Genomic DNA, 25,466 nt, shown 5'->3' with positions numbered 1-25,466 from the left:
GACTTGGTTGTTCTAGAAAAAAGGCTGCCGCTGGCATACAAGCTGACACTACATCCGGAAATCTAGGCGTCTCTCCTGGCAACCTGCTTTCCTTCTGACCTGTTTCTGCCTATGGTTCTTAGCACAATTCATCTGATGTCTCTTGAACGTTGTCAAGAGAAGCTCGGATACCCACACAAAGTGAAGACACTCCTTTGGGGGGGGGGGGAATTAGGACCTCTGCAAACAAAACGAGAAGGCACAGCTTCAGGTCTGCAAGAGGTCAGCTGGGGAAGGGGGGTTGGGGGAAGCAAAAGTGACGATGGAAAGCAAAGCAGGAAAAGAAAGTAAAATCCACTGCATTTTTGGCTTTAAACCCGCCAATAAATCCAGAAAGGAAAAAAAGTGAACTGCTCCAATGAAGCATTTCTTCATGCCAGTGGCTCTCAAAATGCATTTTGGGGGGCAGTCTCCAAGTTTTCAAGAAGTGTATTTGGGGCTCCTTAGTGAGAAGGTAAGTAATGGTGGGCAAGTTTCCTCAGAAGTCTGCTTACATGCAAGTACAGATCACCCCTGGCGATCGGTGACAACTTGGGGCATTGTGTTTGTGCCATGGCACACTCTCAAATCACATGTGGTGGTGATAAGGCTCAATAGGCCTGTATCCCACCTGAAAGGAAGGCATGCCCTAGAACCATCTCCCCCCCCCCCCCAATCTCTCTTGCCTAGACAACATCTCCCATCAGTCGCAGCTAGCATGGGGAATTGTCAGGGATGATGGGATTTGTAGTACAAAACACGTGGTGGGTTGGTGAAGGATGCTCATATTCCCCACAGTTTTCTGCAACATGTGTTCCCCAGTAGACTGTGGCTAAGGAAAGGGTTCCCTTAAAAAGAAAAAGGCTGAAAACCACGCTATATGCCTTATCTGTAATAGTGATCTCTGTCACGCACTCACTCACTCTCTCTCTCTCTCTCTCACACACACACATACCTGCCAGACAAATACAGTGGTACCTCAGGTTAAGTACTTAATTCATTCCGGAGGTTCATACTTAACCTGAAACTGTTCTTTTTTTAAAAAAAAAATTTTTTTTATTAATTTTCCAATTTTTAACAAACATAACAAAAACAACATGGAAACAAACACAAAAAATCATAATTTCTTAACTTTATTTCCATAAGCCTCTTTTCTCGGACTTCCCCATACCTTCCCCTTTTTGCATCCTTTTTTTTCAATTATTCAACAACCCTTTTAGCCAGTTAAATATAAATTCATTCTCCTTTTCAATTTCACCCTAAATCAAACAAAATTTACCGCTGTAATTCTACATCTTCCTCTCCCTTAGCATTTTAGCACTCCTCAATTTTATAATAACTCTTAAGATATCTTAAGATATATCTTAAGATATATTTTAAACTTCTTCCAATCTTCTTCCACAGTCTCTTTCTCTTGGTCGCGGATTCTGCCGGTCATTTCTGCCAGTTCTGGCAGAACCTGAAACTGTTCTTAGCCTGAAGCACCACTTTAGCTAATGGGGCCTCCCACTGCCACTGCGCCACCGGAGCACGATTTCTGTTCTCATCCTGAAGCAAAGTTCTTAACCTGAGGTACTATTTCTGGGTTAGCAAAGTCTGTAACCTGAAGCGTATGTACCCCGAGGTACCACTGTATATGGCATACAATGGAATACTAAAATGCACACATTTAGACTAAGAGTCATGGGTCTTGTTTCTGAAAAAAAGGTTGACGACTACTGTTCTGGACTTCCTATAAACTCCAACCGCCAGTATTAGTCCAGTATTAACACAACCCTCACAGAGTTACTCACAGCTCTTTCCAGCCTCAATAAAATAACAGAATCATAGAGTTGTAGAGTTGGAAGAGACTCCAAGGTTGCCTAGTCCATCCTCATGCAATGCAGAAATTTCAGCTAAAGCATCCATGACACACAGACACCCATGTAAAGAGGCAGAAGCAGTCAAACCACATTCCCCACCCAAAAAAAAAAAATCAAGATGTTTCTCCTGCTCTCACGTAACCCCCGTGACCGCAGTGGGCTCTGCTAAGTACAGTGGCGAACTTAAAACAGTGAAATTGTTAATCTTTCCTCTCACAGAATGTTCCGCATTTAAACATGGACACATTTCGAGCTCACCGTGTCTTCACTGTATTGAAGGCTAAAGGCCTGAGCTATATTCGGGCATTTTATTAGTCGCAATCAGCCGCAGATTGCAAAATATTTTACATGTGGAACAAGGCCAAATGGACAAAACTCTCTTCAGTAGACACAGTCCATCAGGCCTTCCTGTGCAAACTCTTACCATAGTGATTCCCAGACTCCAAATATCGGATTTGACGCTGTATCCCTTTTGGTTTAGTTCTGGGTTGATTCTTTCAGGCTGGGATGGGGGGAGGAAGAGACAGAACACAAAGAGTATTATATTTAGGTGCCCAAGTTTTAAATCACTCAGCTGATGGAGGAAGAAGACTCTCTCGACTTTCTGTATGCATGCAAATGAATGAAGGTGTATGCAGTGTGTAACTCCAGTCAGATATTCCCTTAGGCTTTGAAGCGATTTCAAAGGGAACGTCTTTCTGTCTTAATCTGATTTTTGTTAAGAGCAGGGGTGTAGGAAGGGGGAGCGGTCCGCCCTGGGTGCCATCATGAAGTGGGGTGACAAATTATCAAGGAACAATTACTGCCCTATCAGGGCAGTTCATAAAATACTTTTTTTTTTAAATGCCTGCTCCAAAGGTCTTATCTTACTACACTAGGGATTATATAGCTATATCTGAAATTTCATGCATATCAGTTAATATCTTGACCCTCCTCCACAAAAATAACTGTTTACTTGGCCATTTTCATATGTCGTGAAAGCTGAAATTTCAATTCAGTGGAGCCAAAACACAATCCATCCTGTAGATTTAAGTATCTGTCCATAGTCGCCTACTTGTTATCTGGGGCCCAGAATCCACATTCCTTTGTAAGAAAATATGAAATAATGTAAAACCATTTTTGCAGGCAAAAAAAAAAAATCAATGGGGGGGTGACAATAAATTTTCCGCACTGGGTACCACCTGACCTTCCTACGCCTCTGGTTAAAAGTAGCCTTCCCCAACTTGGTGCCCTCCAGATGTTTGGGACTGAAGCTCTTATCAGCCAAACTTGGGAGGATATCACATTCAGGGAAGGCTAATTAAGATGATGCACTTGGTTAATCTTCAATATCATAACAGGGAGCACTATAATGCATTTGGGAGCCAGTCAACTAAAAACACATCGCTGGCGATGAAATAAGTCTGGATGGCAAAAAGAATCAAAATGTGCTGGTTCCCTCGCTACCATCACCCCACTAAACCTTCATCACGCTCTGCCATCTTTCATCATCATCATCATTTTATTATTGTACCCCCCGCCCATTGGACTGGATTGCCCCAGCCACTCTGGGCAGCTTCCAGTGTCTAAAAACGTAATAAAACAGTAAACACTTCCCTATACAGGCCTGCCTTCAGATGTCTTCTAAAGGTTGTATAGTTATTTATTTCCTTGACATCTGATGGGAGGGAGTTCCACAGGATGGGCACCACTACCAAGAAGGCCCTCTTTCTGCATCTCCCATAAGATTATATAGATATATAGTTATATAGATATATAGATATAATTTCATCACAAGCGATTTTAATTAAAGAGTCAATGAAAGTGTAAACAAACTGGGTGAAACATAATTTGAAATGCTGTTGCCACACTGGCCCCGGGAGATGGAGGAGCCCAGTTTGCTTAAGAACACAAGCAGAGCTCAGAGAAGGACAAGCTAAACCAATAAAAAATGAACCCACAAAATATCTTCTTAGTTTCGGTCTTTGTGTGCAACACCTGCAAGTACAGAGGCAGACAGTCCATCTAAACCAGGCATGGCCAAACTTGGCCCGCCAGCTGTTTTGGGACTACAGTTCCCATCATCCCTGACCACTGGTCCTGTTAGCTAGGGATGATGGGAGCTGTAGTCCCAAAACGGCTGGAGGGCCTAAACAGTCTTACAATAATGGGGCGGAATTTAAGATCACACTCTCCTGAGAGTTCTGTCAGTGAAAGCCGTTTGGCTTGCCAGACAGAATGATCCCCCCTCTCCTTCCAGTACATGCAGGTCTGGGGATTCTCTCCCCTGGCCAATTTCAGCAATTGGGGGGTGGGGGCAGACCCCCATTGCACAAGTGGAAGCCCTTCTGCAAAGCAGAAATACTGAAAATGAACAGAAAGAAAAACCTGCGCCCATACATGTAAAAAGAGTCAGGAAGTACAGTACAGTGAACTTTTCCCATATTTTGTACTTACTGTAAGGTTGCCAGACGTCCCCATTTCCCGGAGACAGTCCCCGGATTTACACATCAGTCCCCAAACAAAATCCATTGAAGCTGAAAAGTGTCTCCAGATTCATTGGGGGGGGGAAAATCTGGTAACCTGAACTTACTGCCATGTAAGGCTTGCAGCCAGCATCCATCGTCTTGGCCACGGAGTCAACGAGGTAACCACTGATTCCAAAGTCACACATTTTCACCTGTCCCAGTGTGTTGATCAGTACGTTTGAGGGCTTGACATCTGCAAGGTGAAATGCACAGGAAGCAGGTTGCTTGCAGTAGTGTTACAGCAGAAATGGAAGAGGACAAACATGAGCCACCAGAGGGCACCAGCATACATTTCACTTGTCATCTTGAGAACCACAGGAGATAAGAAAATGATGTCTTTTCCCAGGCTGTAGGCCAGGGACAGGGAGCCTGCCACCATACAGACGTTGGACTCCTATCCAGTAAAAGTTCAAAAACAGGGGTACATGTTTGAGCAGAAGTCACAGGGGCCAAACAGAGATGCAGGTTCCATTCTGGCTCGCTGTTAACCATAGTTAAAGAGACTGGGAGCCAGCATTAAGTACCCATGCTCCTGCTTCTTCCTGGAGCAGAACTGCTACCTTTGTTTTAACCATGGTTAGCAGCAACATTCAGCAACAGGAGGATTGTCCAAGACTTACAGAAACCCTGGTTTATTCTATGGCAGGGAAGAAGATGTAGAGAGCTAGTGGTCACATTTATGCTTAATGCCATGTTTTAGAACTATGTGCAGAATGAGTCCGAGCAAAACCCCATGTGCAGGTGTTTTCCTCATTTTTCTCCTTCTCCCAGGCAGCCAGCCAGACTTTGTCAGCGAGTCTCCCGTAATCTTGCTTTGCCATTTTGTATTAGACAGGGATCATTGTTTATCGAACCTCTGGTTGGTTAAACAAGTGAGCTTCATTAAGCCATGGCTTGGCCTGCTTCACACATCTCATCCAACCATCGTTTAAAACTAACTATGGTTTAATGTGATGGAGCTTGAAAGTTCCAACAGCACTCCTCCCTGACCAATGTTGAGACAAGTCAGAGTTTGGCTTGTCCGTCATCTAAACTGGAGGTTTTTTTCCTCCAAGCAAACGTCACTCCAAACAAACAAACAAATATAGGGGCTTTTTAAAAAAAAAAGTTAAGAAAAGAGTCCACAAACCTATGTTTGAGATAAAGGTGAGTCCTGGGGCTGAAAAGGTAGAAGACTACTGGTTGAGAGTTATATGTGACAGTAGCCATTGTGTATTTCCAGTGCTGATTCCTGCTTTGTTAAAGGACTCACAGCATAACAATTTCAATGAAATTATCTCTACTCTGAATGGCCATTATGGAAGTGATTTATCTCTTACACTGAAGCAGAAGATGCTGGGTGTGCCTCCAAGCATCTTCCTATGACACTTAATGAGGGAGGCTTCCTAGTGGGCAAGTTATATGACAATAGGAGCTCACCCCGTCACGCAGATTTGAACTGCTGACCGTACAATCGGCAAGCCCAAGGGGCTCGGTGGTTTAGACCACAGTGTCACCTCCATCCCTGTTGCTTTGTCCCAGCTCCTGCCAACCTAGTAGTTTGAAAGCATACCAGCGCGAGTAGATAAATAAGTACAGCTGCGACAGGAAGGTAAACGGCATTTCCGTGCGCTCAGGCACTTTGCGCGGTGTTCTGTGTGCCAGAAACGGTTTAGTCATGCTGGCCACATGACCCGGAAAGCTGTCTGTGGACAAATGCCAGCTCCCTCAGCCTGAAAGTGGAGATGAGCGCCGCACCCCATAGTCAAATTCGACTGTACTTAACTAGGTCCTTTACCTTTACCTTTGCCTATATGACAATGATATGTAAATATTTATGTGCTTTTCTTAAGTGATCAAGGCACATATATTATTTGGACCCCAAGTTGCAGAAGCAGATAGTCCTTTTGCCCAATTTTAGATAATATCCCCATCACTGAAGCCCCTCCACCCCAGCCATCACTGCTCAGCGCAGGCCCTGACTCTCCAAGTGAGGCTATTTGTGAGACACAGGAGACTGGAAGGGATAGAGGGGAAATTCCACTGCACTAGCACTTCTCCATTTAGCATCTCTTTGGGTCCAATCCATTATACCACAGTAATCCTTAGAACCGCAATGTACAGGTAGGCCAATTCCATTATCTCAGATGCAGGTGGGGATGCTGATATAGGAAAAGTACCAAATGGGACGCAGGTGGCGCTGTGGGTTAAAGCCTCAGCGCCTAGGGCTTGCCGATCGAAAGGTCGGCGGTTCGAATCCCTGCGGCGGGGTGCGCTCCCGCCGCTCGGTCCCAGCGCCTGCCAACCTAGCAGTTCGAAAGCACCTCCGGGTGCAAGTAGATAAATAGGGACCGCTTACCAGCGGGAAGGTAAACGGCGTTTCCGTGTGCGGCTCTGGCTCTGGCTCTGGCCAGAGCAGCGATGTCACGCTGGCCACGTGACCCGGAAGTGTCTCCGGACAGCGCTGGCCCCTGGCCTCTTAAGTGAGATGGGCGCACAACCCCAGAGTCTGTCAAGACTGGCCCGTACGGGCAGGGGTACCTTTACCTTTTACCTTTTTACCAAAACAGCATTTGGCAAAGCCAAAGTGAGAGTTCCAGTATTGAAGCAATACTGACCAGGTAAAAATCATCATCCTGAGTTGTGCCTGGAAAGAGTATGGGTACTAAGTACCCTCAGCCATCAGGGAGAAGAAGTCTTGTTCGCTGATGCAGCTTCAAACTGACCTAAACTGACCTAAACTGACGGAAATGCCATTTAGCACTTTGCACAGCTCTCTTCAACCCATTTTCCAGAACCAAGAATTGTTATGGCATCCAACTCTGGTCGCACTTACCTCGGTGAATTACAGACAGCTTACTGTGTAGGTGCTCTAACGCTTTCACAATCTGGGAAAAAAGAAAAAGAACAGGGACAGACAGATAAGAACGAGCTGAAGCTGGCTGAAGCAGAAGTATTCTGCTTCGCTCGTTCCTCCCAGGCCACAGGTTAGCTCTTCTTTCAACACTTAACCAGGCTGGAGACAGTCTAGGTTGGGCATCTGGGCAATTAACAGGCAGGAGAATGCTGAGCCTGCAGTCTGGCACCAGGGTGATAAAACATGATTCATACTATTCATTGCTCTTCCAACCCCCCTCTTTGCAGTGTGCTCAAAATAAAACACTGATGTAACAACCTTCGAGGGATCACAGTGTGTTCAAGCTTTGGGCATCACTCTTTAGGAAGTTTTGATGGCTGAATTCCAGCAGAGTTCTAAATTCCTTGGAATTCCAGGTTATACACCCAGTATAAGGTGTCTCCAAAACACATCTTCTAAGAGACAAAGTACACAAAAAGAAAGGAGCCCTGGGATTGTTCCTCACCTGCAGAGGAAAAATATTGTTTTCCTCCGCAGGTAAGAAAGGAGCTGGAGGGGGAAAGTTCCCCGTAGCAGAAAAATGTCTCAAGGAAGCAATTAAGCATCCCCTCTCCAATGGCAATCTGAGATTAAGCCACCAGTCCCTCATCCTCAGGTAACTTTCAGTCTTTGAAACTAAAGTCAAAGAACAAACAGGTATTTTCATTGCATGTCATTTGGCCCTCAGCTCACCTCTCAATGTTTCCCCACAGGGCTCCCTAACTCCGCTTTGCAAAACAAATTCTGGCTCTTCTCTCATGAAGGGCTTTCCAGGCTACTTTTTGGAAGATGTGGCTCATAAATACCGAGGATAAGCCCTAAAAGAGAAGCCAGCTGCTATTTGTTCTCCATTTTCCCTTTGCAACTTTTGTACATTTAACAGCTGACTGGCAGATGTGGGCTGCAAAGATGGAAAGGGAGCTGAATCCCCTTTGGAAGAGAATTAAAGCAAAAAAAACACCAGAAGTACTCACTGAAACGGCTATTTTTCCTAAGATGTCCTCGGGAATCGTCAAGCCTTTGTCAATGACTTGCTTGTAGAACTTGTCCAGTGATGTGTCCATCAATTCCATGCAAATCCAAACATCTCCCTGGGGAAAGGCAGAGGGAGAAGAATGGTGTCAATAATTCTCTACTCTGGAGTGCCAACTGCAAACAAGCACACACACACACCTGCTTCCAACAAAGTGTATGTGCATTGCCTTCAATGCCTCCCTATTCTAATTGTTGGTTGTTGTTGTTGTTGTTGTTGTTGTTATTGTTATTATATATGCCGCCCATCTGACTAGGTTGCCTCAGTCACTCTGGGCGGCTTCCAACAAATTAAAACATTAAGCACAGTCAAACATCAAGCACTAAAAGCTTTCCTATACAGGGCTGCCATCAGATGAGTTCTGATAGTTGTTTATTTCCTTGACATCTGCCAGGAGGGCACTCCACAGGGTGGGCACAACTACAAAGAAGGCCCTCTGCCTGGTTCCCTATAGCCTTACTTCTCGCAAAACCGTCAGAAGGCCCTCAGAGTTAGATCTTAGTGTCCGGGCTGAACAATTGGGGTGGAGACACTCCTTCAGGTGTACAGGGCCGAAGCTGTTTAGGGCTTTAAAGGTCAGCACCAACACTTTTGAGTTTGGTTCCCAGTACATTTTGGAGCGCATGTATGAACTAATATCTCTCCCATCACACTGTGTAGCATGACATACAACCTGAATAAATACACGTACCAACATCTCATGGCAGTGCAGGATTTGGGAAGACCATGAGCAGAGTTTGGGGCATGCACCCTCCCATCCCCTTGTCTGAATTCCAGTCTCGGCCACAAGTTACCTCAGCCATTTCACTAACAATGTAAAATTAAGCTGCATAGCTATTTTGTTTTCTGAAGCTGATGCATCGCACCACAAAGCTGGCTCCCCTCTGACCACAGAAACATCGGGGCCTCAAGGCTAACTTCCTTGAGAAAGGGAACAAGTTTGCTAAGTGCAGCAGTAGCCAAGAAGGGCTATTTGAAGGATTATTTGGCCCATGTGGATGCCGTCCTAAAAAAAACCAATTCCAATTGGTGCAATGAGGAAACAGAAGCAGGATTTCAATTTCTGCAGTGATCGTTTTCATGCCAAGCAAAACACCATTTAAAAAAAAATAAATCCGGAATTCTGGCACTAAACGTCGCTTTCCTGTTGTGTGGAATTTTGTTTTGCTTTTTTAGGAAGTACTGGGAAACACAAGGTGTTGGGAGAGGAAGGAGGGACCTGGCACTGGAGAAAGGAGAAAAGGAAGATACAAGCTGTCAAGACAGGTTGGAATCCCTATTTCATCAATAAAGTTAACACAGAAGGAAAAGGGCAGGGGAGCCAACCTTTTTTAATCAACCGCTCTTTAACCATTTAACTGACTGTGTGCACCAAATGGAAGTTTTAAGAGAGAACCAAAAATTATTACTATTATTACACTCATATTCCAACTTTTCTCCAAGGTGACATATCTTTCCCTCTCCATTTTATGTTCACAACAATCCTGTGAGGTAGGTTTGGTTAAGAGATTGTGACTGGCTCAAGGTCACCCGGTGAGTTTCATGGCTGAGTGGTGATTTGAACCCTGGTCTCCCAGGTCCTAGTTCAGTGGTGGCCAAACTTGGCCTTCCAGCTGTTTTTGGACTACAACTCCCATCATCCCTAGCTAACAGGACCAGTGGTCAGGGATGATGGGAACTGTAGTCCAAAAACAGCTGGAGGGCCACGTTTGGCCACCACTGTCCTAGTCCAACACTCTAACCACTACACCATACTGGTTCCCAGCATGCACTTCCTATACTATTCAGTACAGGAGCCAGTGTGGTGTAGTGGTTAAGAGCGGTAGACTCGTAATCTGGTGAACCGGGTTCGTGTCTCCACTCCTCCACATGCAGCTGCTGGGTGACCTTGGGCTAGTCACACTTCTTTGAAGTCTCTCAGCCCCACTCACCTCACAGAGTGTTTGTTGTGGCGGAGGAAGGGAAAGGAGAATGTTAGCCGCTTTGAGACTCCTTCGGGTAGTGATAAAGCGGGATATCAAATCCAAACTCTTCTTCTTCTCTGGAGTGGTTGAGAAGGTAGGTATTTCTGTTAGCCCTCTGCAGATACCTTGCTCTGCTTTCCTATGGTATAGCTAACTTGTGAACTAACTAACATTACCACCTAGTATTGCTCAACTAAGATCTTGCACATATACTAACAGAACGATCTGTGTTCAGTGGAGATATGCACAAGTGGTATAGAAGGTGCTTGGCATGCAGAAGGTGTAAGGTTCAATCCCTTGAATCAGGAAGCAGGGGATGGAGCCCGACTGAGACCCTGGACAGCCACTGTAAGTCAGAATAAGCAGCACATACTATGATCTGGTGTTGTTGTTTTTTAAAAAAGGCAGCTATTTCCTATGTCCTTTACTGTGAAGGCTGCAGCCCAAATGAAGGACACAAGAGGAGACCTACGAAGCCGTACCTCACGAAACAGCGCACCGTAGAAAGTTACAGTGAAGTGGCAGTCTACTGTCCTCATGGAGATATCCAGGTCCATCAGCAGTCTCTTCTGCTCCTGGCTGTTCACTGTCGCTCGGATTCGCTGAAAGAAAGACTCGTTTTCAGCTTTGGATCTCCTCTTCCCCTGAGCCGTGTGAATTTCTTCCAAGAACTCACTGACCAGGTACAAAGAAAAAGTGACTTTGCTTGGGTCATTTCGCCAAGCAAACGTCAACAGCACCGCCTCCGTTTTCCTAAGGCAGCTTCACCTCCACAACGCCCCATACTTTAAGCAAAAGAGAAAAGGCAAATGGTTGTGGCCTAACAGTTAAAAGCAAGGTAACCTAGGTAAATCTCACAACCTAAAAATGGATCGCGGGAGCAGCCACAGAAGCTCAAAGCCAGCAGAGATGTTGTCTTGGGAAACCCTGACTCCCGAGGAACTCTGGTTCCTAATGGCAAAGTAATGCTTTAGTGGCAATGCGGCCCTTTGCACACTTACCTGGGAGTAATTCCCATTGAAACTAGGGAGACTTACTTCTGAGCAGACATACATAGGCTTAGGTTGCAAGTGTCTCATAACAGGCACCCAAAATTAGAGGCCATGCTTGCACGTTGCTTTTTTTTTTTTTCCTTTAAGCCTCTTTTGTGCCTCTGTGAAATGGGGATAATAATGCTTACCTACCTCACAGGCGTAATTTATGTCTGGGAAGCACTGTGAGATCCTCGGATGTGAGGTGCTATAGAAGGGCAAAGGATTATTGTTACTACAGAAGTGCTTTATCTCCTCTCTCTCTCTCTCTTCTCTGTTTTTCCATCATTAACAAACCTATGATGGCAGAACATTTGGTGGAGGGAAGCTACTGAAAGAGGCTCTGGTTTAGCAATACATCCCTCACCTGCCCCAATCTGGTGGCTCTGTGTGCAGCACCTCTGATGCACCCAGCAAGGACTCTCTCCTTCAGCTTCATGTCAAGAACGGGTGGGTGGGTGGGTGGGTGGGTGTAACACACATACATATACAGATATAGGTATAGACACACACACACCCCTACATGCCTAAACATGTCCACCAATATTAATGTACACAGGAGGCCCCTGGTTACCTGAAAGGGTTTACACCAAAGCTCCTGTAAAGTTTCAGATCAGATCAACTTGACCCTACACGTACATAAAACTTAACCAGTATTTTGAATATTTTAACCATAATGGAAGACTGGTTGCAAACTGTAGTGGATTTCCATGGCATTGTTTGCATTAACCATGGTAATCTGTTGCATCTGTGATAAGTGAACCATGGTTAAAGGTAACTTCCATGTGTCTCCAGCCTCTTTGCTTGCAAGACAACAGGCCTTGCTGGTGTCTCCTTACTCATGCCCTCCACAACAGCAGAACTTAGCTCAACAAGCTAAACTATGGTTTTACTGTACAACTGGGATCCTAAAAAATGGTTTAACGGACTGAACTACACTAACCAAGATGAAGTTATTTTTTGCAGTGGTCCATGTGTCAAAATACCTGGCAGGCAGTAGTACCATGTGCTGGGGTCTAAAACAGCTTGGCACTCTGGACCAGATGGGGGAAATGTAGTTTATAGCTGCTCATTCCTTGGATTAATAGTGAGCTAACCATGGTTACTACCCTCTTCAAAGGACTTTTGTAACCATATTTGACACTGGTGCCAGTACCTGCCCTTGTCCCCAAAGGCCCATTATATATATATATATATATATATATATATATATATATATATATATATATTAACAGCTTTCAGATAGGAAATGAGAACGTCAACAATCATTTCCAGTTTGTAGGATCAACAGCTTCAGTGGGACATGCCAATATAAGCAGAAGTAAAACTTTCCCCCAAGCGTTTTAATCCACTGGGAATGTGAAACGGTTTTGAATAAAATGATTCCTCCCACCTCTTTCCGATTTGAAGATTTCAAAATTAAAGTCTCTCATTAAAACTGAAACCCAATTCGAAAAATCATTATAAACAAAACATTTTAGTAATACATAATTAAACATGGCCCTCTATGAAATACATGCTTGCAAGTACTTGAAATAGTAGCCATCCACAAAGCTCATATACTTACAGGTTATGTTTTGCTCCAGTGAGGACTATCTAACATGTAAATACATCGGGCTCTACTGTTTTACAACATCCTAACCGAGAATAAGGCAATTTACATCTTCGACCAGTTCTTTGGGCTCTAATATGGACGTAAAAGGTTGGAGCCCACCTTTGTCAGTTTCCATTGAAATAAATGGGACAAAGACAAGACAACCAAGTCCAACTGTTCGGCTGCAATCCAATGGACACTAATCGGGGGGAAAGTCTCCATGGGACTTGCTTCTAAATAGACATGCACAGGGTTGTGCTATGTCCATTTGGACCCAGCCCAAAGACAATATTGGCTGATAATAAAGATCATAACCAAACCACTGTGTTAGGGAACAGGAGTACGCATACATTAATAGATTGCTATTAGAGTGGCATTCATGCCTAAAGGCAGATTGCAAAGATTAAGAAAACCTGTCCTATTGACAAGATGTCAAAGGCCCAGTTCTGATGGCCATGTATCAGCTTAGTTAAGTGTTACGACCGTGCACATGGTCTCTTCATACGTCAGCTTAAGTCAAGATGTGATCATCCAAACACACTCAAAAGTATACAGTGGTACCTCTGGTTACGAACTGAATTCATTCCGGAGGTCCGTTCTTAACCTGAAACTGTTCTTAACCTGAGATACCACTTTAGCTATTGGGGCCTCCTGCTGCTGCTGCTGCTCCACTGTCGTGCGATTTCTGTTCTCATCCTGAAGCAAAGTTCTTAACCCAAGGTACTAGTTCTGGGTTAGCGGAGTCTGTAACCTGAAGTGTCTGTAACCTGAAGCGTCTGTAACCTGAGGTACCACTGTACTAACAAAATGCATTCATATGCAACACCAACTCTTACATCCCTAGTTCAGTTCACACAAGACAAGCTGAGAGCGGATGCAAATAGCCCTCAACGTTGAAAAGTACCGCTCCCACATTTTGAAAGCAATCGTCCTGGAGAGACTCAATACATTTTAGGGAAAAGGCAAAACAATCAAGTTACAAGAGTCAAGAGACCAATGTTCCAGTTACAGATAGGTAGCCGTGTTGGTCTGCCATAGTCAAAACAAAATAAAAAAATTCCTTCCAGTAGCACCTTAAAGACCAACTAAGTTAGTTCTTGGTATGAGCTTTCGTGTGCATGCACACTTCTTCAGATACCTATCTGAAGAAGTGTGCATGCACACGAAAGCTCATACCAAGAACTAACTTAGTTGGTCTTTAAGGTGCTACTGGAAGGAATTTTTTTATTTTGAAGAGACCAATGATTCACCTCGTCAAACACCCCAATTCTAACATGAGCCAGCATAGGAGCCAACTCCTAGGGGCTGTGGGGGCTTTGCCCCCCCAATAAAATATTTGAGGGGGCTTCCCCCCACCCCAAGTTGATGAGCATTGCCATTTAAATGGTGTGCCTCCCCCATCCCATATTTTATTCAAGTTGGCACCCCTGGGAGCCAGCCAAACGCTTCCAAAGAGCCTGTAAGGCTGATCTGGAGCACGAACAGGTGATAATTGGGTGGGAAACATGACCACGTATTTCAACCCTGAAATCTCCTCCAAATCCAAAGCAAGAATGCAAAGTTTAATTTTTAAATATAAAAATATAACTTGCGGAATGCAAGGCAATTTTGTGGTTTGACCTAATAGATGGCAGCTAGAATACAAATGTCTTAGGATGGAATTCAACGTCATGCTATGCTGAATGTTCCATCTGCACAAGCAATTCTGCTTGCCAATTAGAACAATTTCCCCCCCCCCCCTCCTGCTGTTCTGGGGGTTGTCCCAAGCAAGAGCCAATTTTTGGGTGGGGGGCAGAGAATGGGGAAGGTGGCAAGAAGAAAGCCCCATTGAACAAGCCCTTATGCTTGGCTTCCGCTGACGGGATTCGTAAGGTAAGTCAAGTCCCACCCCTTTACTCCATATTAATGACGTCCTGCTTAATTGAACACAATCCTCCAGTTCATTGGAAGGAATCCAGAACAATAAAACAGGCTGATCTTTGGGACTTCTTTAGATTTAATGAATGATGAAAGTTCAAGCTTGCTCTACCTGAATCCCCAGAGTTTGGCTCGAGTCCTCCCACCCGGTCAGCACTTCAATAAATATTACTTTTACCATTAAAAATCAATAAATCAGTTATCAAAGCATTTGTGCATGTGTGTTTGTGTATGTTTCTGTGTGAGAGAGAGAAATGCACACACACATATATACACACACAAGTGTTGAAAAAGGTCAATAGCTGCTGGCAAGGTAAGGAGTTAATTTGGACAGTTAATGCGTTCAAAGAAGGAATAACCACGGAGTCTACCTTCACGGCCATAATTTGCCCACTGGGCATGTGCCGCATCATCTCTACCACGCCATATGCACCGCGGCCCAGTTCTGATATCGGCTCCAGGTCATCAGCTTTGACTTCAAAGTTCTGTGGAGAGAAAAGCCAAGAGAACGTCACCAGGAGCCAAAAAGTGTAGTTATCCAATAATAATAATAATGCTTTCATTTGTACCCCACTCATCGGACTGGGCAGCTCCATCTCTAATGCGTCCAAACTGGTGGCTGCTCACACACATATATAAAAATTAGTTTTTTAATATATCATTTTCAACAGTCATTCAACATAGGTCACATCTTACAGTTTTTTGGACTTCCATCAATCACATCTGAAAATTTTCCAATTTTTTCACTTAATTTACATTTCTTAATTTCACTACTGTTTTTAATTATCTTATCTATTGACTCTCTCATCATAGCCTTCCTTACAATATTTCACATATTCCTCTTTACAAAACTTCTTGCAGTCCTACTAGCGTAATATGTCGATTACAGTTGCTTTTCAAATAGTTCACATATTTATTCCAGTCTTCTGAGAATCTCTGGTCCTGCAGGTTTCGAATCCTTCCTGTCAGCTTATCTAATTCTGCATAGTCCATTAATTTCGGCTGCCATTCTTCTTTCGTCGGTAATTCTTCTTGTTTCCATTTCTGTGCCAACAGTACTCTTGCTGCTGTTGTTGCATATAAAAACAATTTTTTGTCCTGTCTGTTAATATCACCACTTAAAATACCAAGTAAAATGCTTCTCTTTTTTAAAAAAATGTATATTACAACATCTTTTTCATCTCATTATATATCATTTCCCAGAAGCCTTTTACTCAATGGACGACTTAGCTCTGAATTTCCAAATCTGTGCATACAGAGGCTTGTAAATAAGCCCACAATAGTTACTAGCCCACTAAGAGTCTATTAGGCTAGAATTCTGTGCTGGCCACAAAGGGAGGAAGTTCCCTTCTCCACACGCAGGTCAGAGGTTCAATCCCCGCCATCTCAGGGCACGGCTGGGAAGAGAGTCTTGCCTGGAGAGCTGATACCAAGCCAGTGCAGAAAATACTGAGCTAGGTGGACCAGCGGTCTGACTCAGGGCTCATTCAGACTTCCTTTTGCACCGCGCTTCCCAGGCACGGATCAATGCTTTAAAGCTCTTTGGGTGCTTTTTGTTTCCTCCATCCTTCATCCAAGTGCTCTCCCTGGGGAAACCCACGTTTTACAGCTGAATCAGAGCAAGCATCAATCTGCAGGAAACCCTATTGCTCCAATTCAGCGGTAAAACCCAGGTTTTCGCAGGCAAAGCTCCAGAACTACAAAAAATAAATAAATTCCCTAACTGGACACAGAGCCTCAAAGTGCGGACCTGGGCATAGAAATGAGGCACAAAAATCTGGATGAGGCTTCAGTATAAGACAGCATGACCTTCTACTCAACAGATGGGAGTAGAAGAGACAGAGCTGAGGATACGCTTCCGTTCCTTTGCAGACTAGCCGAGGAGGAAGAGAAGAGGTCTGACCCTCCTGTGCCAACCTGCACACTCACCTGCATGCAATTGCTGGCTGCCTATGGCTACCATGGGAGGAGCTGTTTTTTTTTTTTTTTTTTTTCCCATGCAAGGCTGCTCTGGAGCACCGACATATCCTTACTTCTTCAAAAGTGCTTGGATGGATTTCATTATGCCATTCGAGTTCTGAAGTTGAGGGCAGCACCTCTCTCTTACAGGCATGGGTAATCGTTTCTTTAGACGGAGCATTGCTTTGACCAGGGGTCAGCAAACTTTTTCAGCAGGGGGCCGGTCCACTGTCCCTCAGACCTTGTGGGGGGCCAGACTATATGTATGGGGGGGGGGGGAATGAACGAATTCCTACACCCCACAAATAACCCAGAGATGCATTTTAAATAAAAGCACACATTCTACTCATGTAAAAACACCAGGCAGGCCCCACAAATAACCCAGAGATGCATTTTAAATAAAAGCGTGCATTCTACTCATGTAAAAACACCAGGCAGGCCCCACAAATAACCCAGAGATGCATTTTAAATAAAAGGACACATCATCATCATTATTATTATTATTATTATTACCACCCATGTAAACACATGCTGATTCCCGGATGGTCCACAGGCCGGATTTAGAAGGCAAATTGGGCCGGATCCGGCCCCTGGGCCTGAGTTTGCTTACCCATGGTTTTGGCCGTGTACACTTGTACCACGAAACAGCAAGTTCAATGTCTATTTCTAGATTCCATCACTATAAAACACTTTTCTTTAAAAAAAAGTTTACTCAAAGGGTTCGAAGTGATTCCCCCCCCCCTTCCAAGCAAATTTACGCCATCCCTCTCTTGCAATGATGTTCACTGGGGTAGGGGGGAATGTGTACACCTGCTGTGACTTTTGCACATGTCAACACAAGACAAAGGCTAGACACATTGGGTGCACATTGCTTTCTATACCCACATTTTTATTTCCTGGGCTAGACGACAAAAAGTTAAGTAGTTGGCACAGGACGTTTGATCCCCTCATCTGCAAGGATGACGACCTGTCCCCATTCCTTCCAGTTCAGATGTCTGGCTTGGCCATTGGGACTATGCCTGAATTTTACACACTCCTCCCTTGTTTTCTAGTTGTAGATAAAACTACTACAGGTTTTCACATGTTGAGCCCTGAGAGGGAGAAACAGCTTTATTCTTCTGTGCCTTTAACTGCTGACAAAAGCGGTGGACCAAATTCCAGCTCTCTTTAAAAGATTGAGCTGGGATGAAGGGGAGATTTGCAACAGCAAATGCATGTACAACTTGTAGATCAAAATCTGCTTCCTCTACGAACCTTTTGGAACATCTCTCCCTTCCAGGGACAGAAGGGAACCTGCTTTTCTTGGAACAAAGGCATTCTACATCAGACATCTCTTTGATGCGATACTGGGTCATTGTGCTCCAGATGGCTCTCTCACTCCCTCCCATCTCAAAACACCAAAAGTGGCGGGGGGGGGGGGGGGCGGCTCCTAGGTCTCTGAAAGGCAGACCTATAAAATGCTAATGAATTTACAACGTTGCTAATAAATTAGCACTCTGCAGCTTAGGTGTGAGACTGAACAGAAAAGGCTCAGACAGTGCTACTGCCCATGTGTATCAGCCTTTACATCAATCCTGCTGCAGTTTCCTTCTTCTAACCAAGAAAAATGTCACAGATTTTGTAAGAACTGGCCTTCAAACAATACAATACCTGAAAAGGGACGTGGAGAATTCCAAATTAGAGAAGATGGGAGAAACACTGATTGACTGATTGTTTAATTTCCAAACCATTTAATATATTAAACACACATTATAAGGCTAATAACTCAGGAGGTGTATATGGAGTGTTATCGGTTAAAATATTCAAGGATAAACATAGAATGCTATGGAGAGGGGGAGGGGAAGTCAATGGGTAAATTAGAGGTATTGTTGATGGTAAAGTATGCAAACTTTTGAAAACTAAATTAAAAAAATATATATACACACACACACACACAGTGTTTTTTTCTAAAAAAAATGTGTAGGGGTACTCTCATTTTGACTCAAGAAAATCACCATTTTATAGTTCAAATTGGCAAAAATAAATACAGTAAATGGACAAAAGTACAAAGATTCACAAAATGTTTAGGGGTATGCGTACCCCCTGAAAAAAGCACTACTAGTATATATATAATTCTGTTGGATCAGATCAAAGGTCCATTCAGTGCAGCATCTTCTTCCTCTTAAATGGCCAACTAGAAGCCTATAGGAAGACACACAAACTGGACAAAAATGTGACAGCCCAACGGATTAAGCTTTTTCTCATTGCTACATCTGCAGCAACCGTGTGGCGTGCAGACATGGGACATTTCAGAACATATGGAATTCCTCCTTTTGCCTTTATACCCAAACAGCACTGACCAGCGACACGAACACCTGATGTTCTGCTGACAAACTCACATAATTCCTCTAAATAGGTGCAGTGGACCTGCTGGCACACCTTGACGCTCGTTTTACTAGCGGTCCCCCTGCCGTAAAAGTTGAATACTGGGGCTACTTGAAAATTACGGCCTTGAGAACAACGCCTTTTAGCTTTCTTGCTTAACAGCAGCGAGAGCAAGTGTTTGGAGGTAGCTGCTAAAGCTAGCCAGAGCTTAGCAGTAAGCATTTGGCGCTGAGCAACTGTTGCTATTAATATCAGTAAGCAGGTGCCTCTGTAGAGATGTTACATAAAAAGCTGGAGGGGGCGGGGTTTGGGAAACGCAACCTGGCCTATTAATTTGGGTTATTCCTTGACGGAGCAGTAGGAGTCACCAGAGAATGAGGCAATCTGCTCTTTTTTTTGAAGGGAATTTGTATACAGGTCTCTTTCTTAACTATTCCCATAGTCAGATCTTTGAATTCTTCGTTTTGGTTTCTAATAATAATGATAATAATTTTATTATTTATACCCCACCCAACTGGCTGGATTTCCCCAGTCCCTCTGGGCAGCTTAAGGGACATAAAGGTAAAGGTAAAGGTACCCCTGACCATTAGGTCCAGTCATGGACGACTCTGAGGTTGCGCACTCATCTCGTTCTACAGGCCGAGGGAGCCAGCATTTGTCCGCAGACAGCTTCCGGGTCATGTGGCCAGCATGACTAAGCCGCTTCTGGTGAAACCAGAGCAGCGCACGGAAGCGGCGTTTACCTTCCCACCCGAGCACTACCTATTTATCTACTTGCACTTTGACATGCTTTCGAACTGCTAGGTGGGCAGGAGCTGGGACCAAACAACGGGAGCTCACCCCGTCGTGTGGATTCGAGCCACTGACCTTCTGATCAGCAAGCCCTAGGCTCTGTGGTTTAGACCACAGCACCACCCTCGTCCCTCTACAGCACATAGATAAACCTAATAAAATATCAAACATTTAAAAAAATCCTGATACAGGGCTGCCTTCAGATGTCTTCTAAAAAGTTGTGTAGTTCTTCATCTCTGTGAACATCTGATGGGAGGGCGTTCCACAGGGAGGGAGCCACTGCTGAGAAGGCCCTCTGCCTGGTCTCTTGTAACTTCAGTACACCCAAGTTAAAATGTCACCAAATGATGCCCATACATTTTAAATGGTACAAAAATGTATTTCGGTATCCCACCCACCAAAGCCTGAGGACTTGAAACATATTTAAAAAATAAAATAAAAATGAAAGCTGGTTTGAATCAGAGCTGTAGTTCACCAGCCATTAAATCCCACATGGAACAGACTTTTCGTGAGTCAGTTTGGGTTTCTCTGTACTGGTGGTTGAACAGCTGGCTTCCGTTTGATTTTGCAGCCATCTCACATGTGTCTTAGATCTTAAACTATTAAAAATATGCAAGACTTGACCATTTAGCCTGCATCTAATGCAATCATAGAAGAGATTCCTATGACAACGGCACATCCAGTCTTGGACTTCACTTAACAGAACCGCAGTTCTATGGAAGTGAATATTGCCTGTTCCAAAACACACTTACACTTGCCCCAGTGGGTCTCAGCTATTAGCATAGCGAGCGTCACCAAGTCAAGTCTCTCCGGAGCAAAGGCAGATGGTTGCCTGACACAGTTTCACGTTAACACAATTTGGTTATCATTTGCATCTCATTTTCCAAACTTAGGTGGATGCCAAGCAGTAAATGTTGGACTTACACAATATTCTTATTCATAAACAGATGCTCTCATGAAAAGCTTAAGTCAGCCGTCAACTGAATCTGTGGACCACGGGATACTGCAATACACATTTGTATGTAGAATGCAGTGTTCGACTCGTGTCTGTCTTGAAGGCAAGGCAACAATACTGTAAGTAAGGGGTCAGCAAACTTTTTCAGCAGGGGGCCGGTCCACTGTCCCTCAGACCTTGGGGGGGGCAGACTATATTTGGGGGGGGTGGGGGAGTGAACGACTTCCTATGCCCCACAAATAACCCAGAGATGCATTTTAAATAAATAAAAGGACACATTCTACTCATGTAAAAACACGCTGATTCTAGCACCGTCCGTGGACCGGATTTAGAAGGCGTTTGGGCCGGATCCAGCCCCCGGGCCTTAGTTTGCCTACCCATGCCGTAAGTGAAGCTGCTTTTACAAGTGCAGTCGTGTGGTTGCACAAACCACTGCAAGAACGTGGTGTCAACCACTAAGTGGTGGTGCATAGTGTCATCAAATGAGGGCCTGCATATACCAGCCAGACACTCCCTAGCAGGGTCCCACATAGGTCCTACCATTGCTCCTGAGTAAAACAGAGCTACCTCCTTGATACGCCAAGCAATGAGGGAGAAAATACACAGCTTTACTCCAAGAGAGTCCAAATACAAAGACAACATCAGAAAAGAGGTGAAAAGTCAAAACCTTTAACTTGTTTTGGTAGGTGAAATTTGTAATAAAGTGAACAGGTGAATCAAGGAAAGAGGGACAAGAAGCTCAATGACTTCTGTGCCAAGGAATGGGATTAGCAGGTTACTTATAACCCACTCCTTTTAAATTCACTTCCTTCCCAGCTGGATGCACAGAACTCTTTAGAAGTTGTATTTGATCGTCACCGTACCTTGTCGCCAATGGAGATGCAGGCTTTGGAGTCCAAATCTCTAGGTGGCCTGCGAAATAGAAAAAAAAGAAGGCCCAGAAAACAGATTAGGAAGGAGGTATTTCAGGGCTCATATAAACACATACAAGCACTTCATTTTTATTCCATCCTTTCACCCCTCAAGGAAATCAAGGTGACCCAGGCAGGGTTCCCAGTCTTCCATCCAGGCATGGGGCAATCCAAGGCCTGCTTAGCTTCAGCTAGGCTGGTGCGCTGTGCGCTTTCTTTAGACCATGCGCCGGGAACCAAATGTGAATACATGTCATGTATACACAACATCAGAATTATCCAAGGGTCACTCGGAAGGAGGGGTCTTTCCCATTTTTAATCCAACTTCCTGGTAAGAAATATGGTCACTCCTTTGAGATAACAATTGCAACTACTCTTCTGGGAATAACAGGTTTGGAATTGCCCAAGAAAGATGTTAAATTATTTTTGTATGCCACAACTGCAGCAAGAATTTTGTTAGCGAAGAATTGGAAAACACAGGAAGTACTATTAGTGGAAGATTGGCAGATGAAGATGATAGATTTTTTGGAGCTGGCCGACATGACTGGAAGAGTCCGTGACCAGAAGGAGGAGGAGTACCAGGAAGAATGGATGAAATTTAAAGACTATTTAGCTAAATATGTTAAGATAACTTAATTGGAAAAGCTTGCAAATCATAGTTAGGCTTAGGAATTAAATATGTAAGGATAAGATTTAAGATGTTTAAAGTTAAATTAGAAAGAATGAAAGATTTTAAGTGATTAAGTTAATTTTTTGAGAAAAATCAATTTTGGAAAACTGTTAAAATGATATATAAGGAAATTCAACCAAGGGGATTTGAGGAAGTCACTTAATAATGTTACCAAGATTTAAACAGGATGTATGTTTGTTTGTTTGTTTGTTTGTTTGTCTGTTTGTTTGTTTTGAATTTTTGGAAAATCAATTTTAAAAATTGGAAAAAAATTGCAACTACTACCAACAAAGGGAGAAGTGGACAATTTTCACAAGCTGACAAGACCCCCATGAGCAGCTTTTTAAAACAGCTTTCCAAAGAGAAAGCTCAGTCTCTCCCTCCCAAGTGACAAGCCCCTCCTTCTTGCCTACAGAGTTTTTCTGACATGCATTCCCCTTTCTAGCTCAAAATGGTGGCAGGCAAGGAACACCCCCAGTAGCAATACAAACACATATTGGGTTGAACCAGACCCTGAATGATCCTAAAGCTGATCTGAAATGGGCCTGTGGCGGACTCAAAATATTTCATCTCCAAATTCCAGCCCCCATTTTGGAATTTGCCACTCTTTTTCTCTCACCCCGCTGCAATATCTATTTTTAGCGCCTCTCCACCTTAGAAATCACTGGTTTGGGGTTTCTCTACTAAGAAAAAACAGAGCTGCAAAAATTACATGGTGCAGTAAGAAACTAATGAAGTCAGGTAACCCCCAGCAAAAGCCGACATCTTTTCCATAAATAAGAAATACTCTTCTATTTATGGGCAGCCTATAAAAAAAGACTGTGTTTATCTTGTATTAATCTGCACCAGAAATAGCTAAGACCAAAGTGAGCAATGCTGAGCTTTGCCATAAATCCCTTCTTTCTGATGGAACATAAAGGGTCAGTCATGCTCCTGTTTTGCAAATGACTCCTAAGCCAATACATAAGGAGGCGCTCAGCTAAATTGCCCAAGTAAATCCACAACCAGTGTACCCCATGGGTTTAACATATATGCCAGTTTGCACGGCACCTCTTTTTTATATATATATAAAAAGTGTGCCCTATAACGCTCCCCCAGACTATCTACAGCCAAAAATAAATGGGCCATTGTGACAATCTTCATTAAAAGTTTTCTTTTCTTTTTTAAAAAGTATGCTTCAAAAGCTCTTGCTCTGTTAGATTGCAAATCTTTTATTTATTCATTATATACCACTTACTCATCGAAGCCTTTAATCGCATAATAGGAAGGCAGTCTTTCCTTCTAATAACAAACAGCAGCTTGTGGATGTAAACTGCTAAATTAAGCTATACTTCCTTCTATAAAGGTAAAGGGACCCCTGACCATTAGGTCCAGTCGTGGCCGACTCTGGGGTTGTGGCGCTCACCTCGCTTTATTGGCCAAGGGAGCTGGCGTACAGCTTCCGGGTCATGTGGCCAGCATGACTAAGCCGCTTCTGGCGAACCAGAGCAACGCACGGAAACGCCGTTTACCTTCCCAACAGAGCAGTACCTATTTATCTACTTGCACTTTGACGTGCTTTCAAACTGCTAGGTTGGCAGGAGCAGGGACCGAGCAACAGGAGCTCACCACGTCGCAGGGATTCGAACCACCGACCTTCTGATCGGCAAGCCCTAGGCTCTGTGGTTTAACAGTAAAGCTAGACATTATGGTCAACATGTGGCAGCTTGTTCTCTAGCCTGTGGAGCAATGGGTGGGGGATGTAGAACTTTGTGGCATCACCACACAAGGCGAGTTCAACTAGATATTACAAGGGGAGGACAGAGTAAGTAGACATTTGATGGCTGTTTATAGGAGCAGCCGCACTTTTTGATATTGCTAAGCCCGAGCCTAAAAAAAAAAAGTACCTTTGGTACTATAATCCCACTACTTCGACTGAAGGACAGGAAGATGATTTCATCTGTTGACAGTGCCAGCCGTAATCCTTTTCCAATCCTAAAAGTTGAGCTCTGGAAATCTCATTCTAGTCCAGCAAGTCTATAGAATCTCCATTTCTGGCTCTGCATGAAATCTCTCTGAAAATCTCTCATCACTTTCTCTATCCTAGGCAGCCCTCTCTTATGGGCATATGAGATGTCCTGGCATTTGACTTTCTAATGCTGCAGACCCATGTATGTACCTGTGGATGGCATAGGCATGGCCCCTTGAAAGATCAAAAGAGGATCAGGGGTGGGAGATGGAAAATTGCCCTCCATAAGGTAATTAAAAGCCCTCCTAAGAGAATCTTCTGTCTTAATAAGTCCTTTCATTGACTGCAAGGGCAGTCTCAGGTTCCTGGTGGAGATCAAGCTTCATTTCACTGTTTCGAGTTGTGGGGAGATTGTGGGAAGAGAGGAGGGGGGCAGCAAATGCTCAGCCTTGAAGACTGTGTTCAAAGAGGCACCATAAGCTAAAACAGACCCCCTTTTTGAGAGAGAGGCATGCAGCAAACACAGTACATGAAAGAGAAAATAACAGGGCATTGTCCAGTGCCAGACAGGGCAGATTAGAGAGGAAAGCCTCCTTGACATAACCCATATCTTACCTTGGTACAATGAGAAAAGTTGAGAGTCTGTTGTGCTACCTAAAGAACTGTCAGGGGGCCCTCGGGTAACAAGCAAGTCACCAAATTTCAAGGATCCAAGATACACATCATGAGGCTGCCAAGACTAAGCTGGTTTTTGTATTTTATCTGGAAGCAATGGAACCGACTTCCAAGGAAATCTGGTTAGGATAAAGGTGAGCACACTTTCCGGGTGAAGGACAGACTGAGAAATTATGACTGAGGGGCCAGGTGGATATAGAAAAACTTTTCTTTCTTTCTTTCTTTCTTTCTTTCTTTCTTTCTTTCTTTCTTTCTTTTCTTCCTTCCTTCCTTCCTTCCTTCCTTCTGCTTTCTCTCTCTCTCTCTCTCTCTCTCTCTCTCTTTCTTCCTGATTATTTTCTCAGTTGGCACAGCAGCCAGCTGTCCACTGTTCCCAGAGTTTACTCCGTTT

At 43.9% G+C, this 25,466-nt stretch overlaps 1 protein-coding gene and 1 long non-coding RNA gene across 3 annotated transcripts in view; one reads left to right on the top strand and one right to left on the bottom strand.

Annotated features, from left to right (window-relative positions):
- Positions 1-10,624, top strand: part of LOC307210166 — a 34,036-nt gene extending 23,412 nt beyond the window's left edge. The window contains exons 2-3 of the long non-coding RNA XR_013835894.1: positions 7,761-7,878; positions 9,472-10,624. This is a non-coding gene — a long non-coding RNA (uncharacterized lncRNA). The remainder of the gene's footprint in view (positions 1-7,760; positions 7,879-9,471) is intronic.
- MAP2K6 (mitogen-activated protein kinase kinase 6) overlaps positions 1-25,466 on the bottom strand; it is a 77,654-nt gene that overhangs the window by 12,988 nt on the left and 39,200 nt on the right. For both annotated transcript variants that reach the window (XM_079965641.1, XM_079965642.1), the window contains exons 3-9: positions 21,735-21,783; positions 15,173-15,286; positions 10,742-10,861; positions 8,237-8,353; positions 7,203-7,254; positions 4,453-4,580; positions 2,305-2,382 (exon numbers count right to left, since the gene is read on the bottom strand). In XM_079965641.1, the coding sequence (XP_079821767.1) occupies positions 2,305-2,382; positions 4,453-4,580; positions 7,203-7,254; positions 8,237-8,353; positions 10,742-10,861; positions 15,173-15,286; positions 21,735-21,783 (658 nt within the window). The remainder of the gene's footprint in view (positions 1-2,304; positions 2,383-4,452; positions 4,581-7,202; positions 7,255-8,236; positions 8,354-10,741; positions 10,862-15,172; positions 15,287-21,734; positions 21,784-25,466) is intronic.

The sequence above is a fragment of the Podarcis cretensis genome (assembly GCF_951804945.1).
Source record: "Podarcis cretensis genome assembly, chromosome: 2".
Taxonomy (NCBI): domain Eukaryota; kingdom Metazoa; phylum Chordata; class Lepidosauria; order Squamata; family Lacertidae; genus Podarcis; species Podarcis cretensis.
Note: the sequence above shows the minus strand (reverse complement) of the source record. Positions and strands in the feature narration are given on the sequence as shown.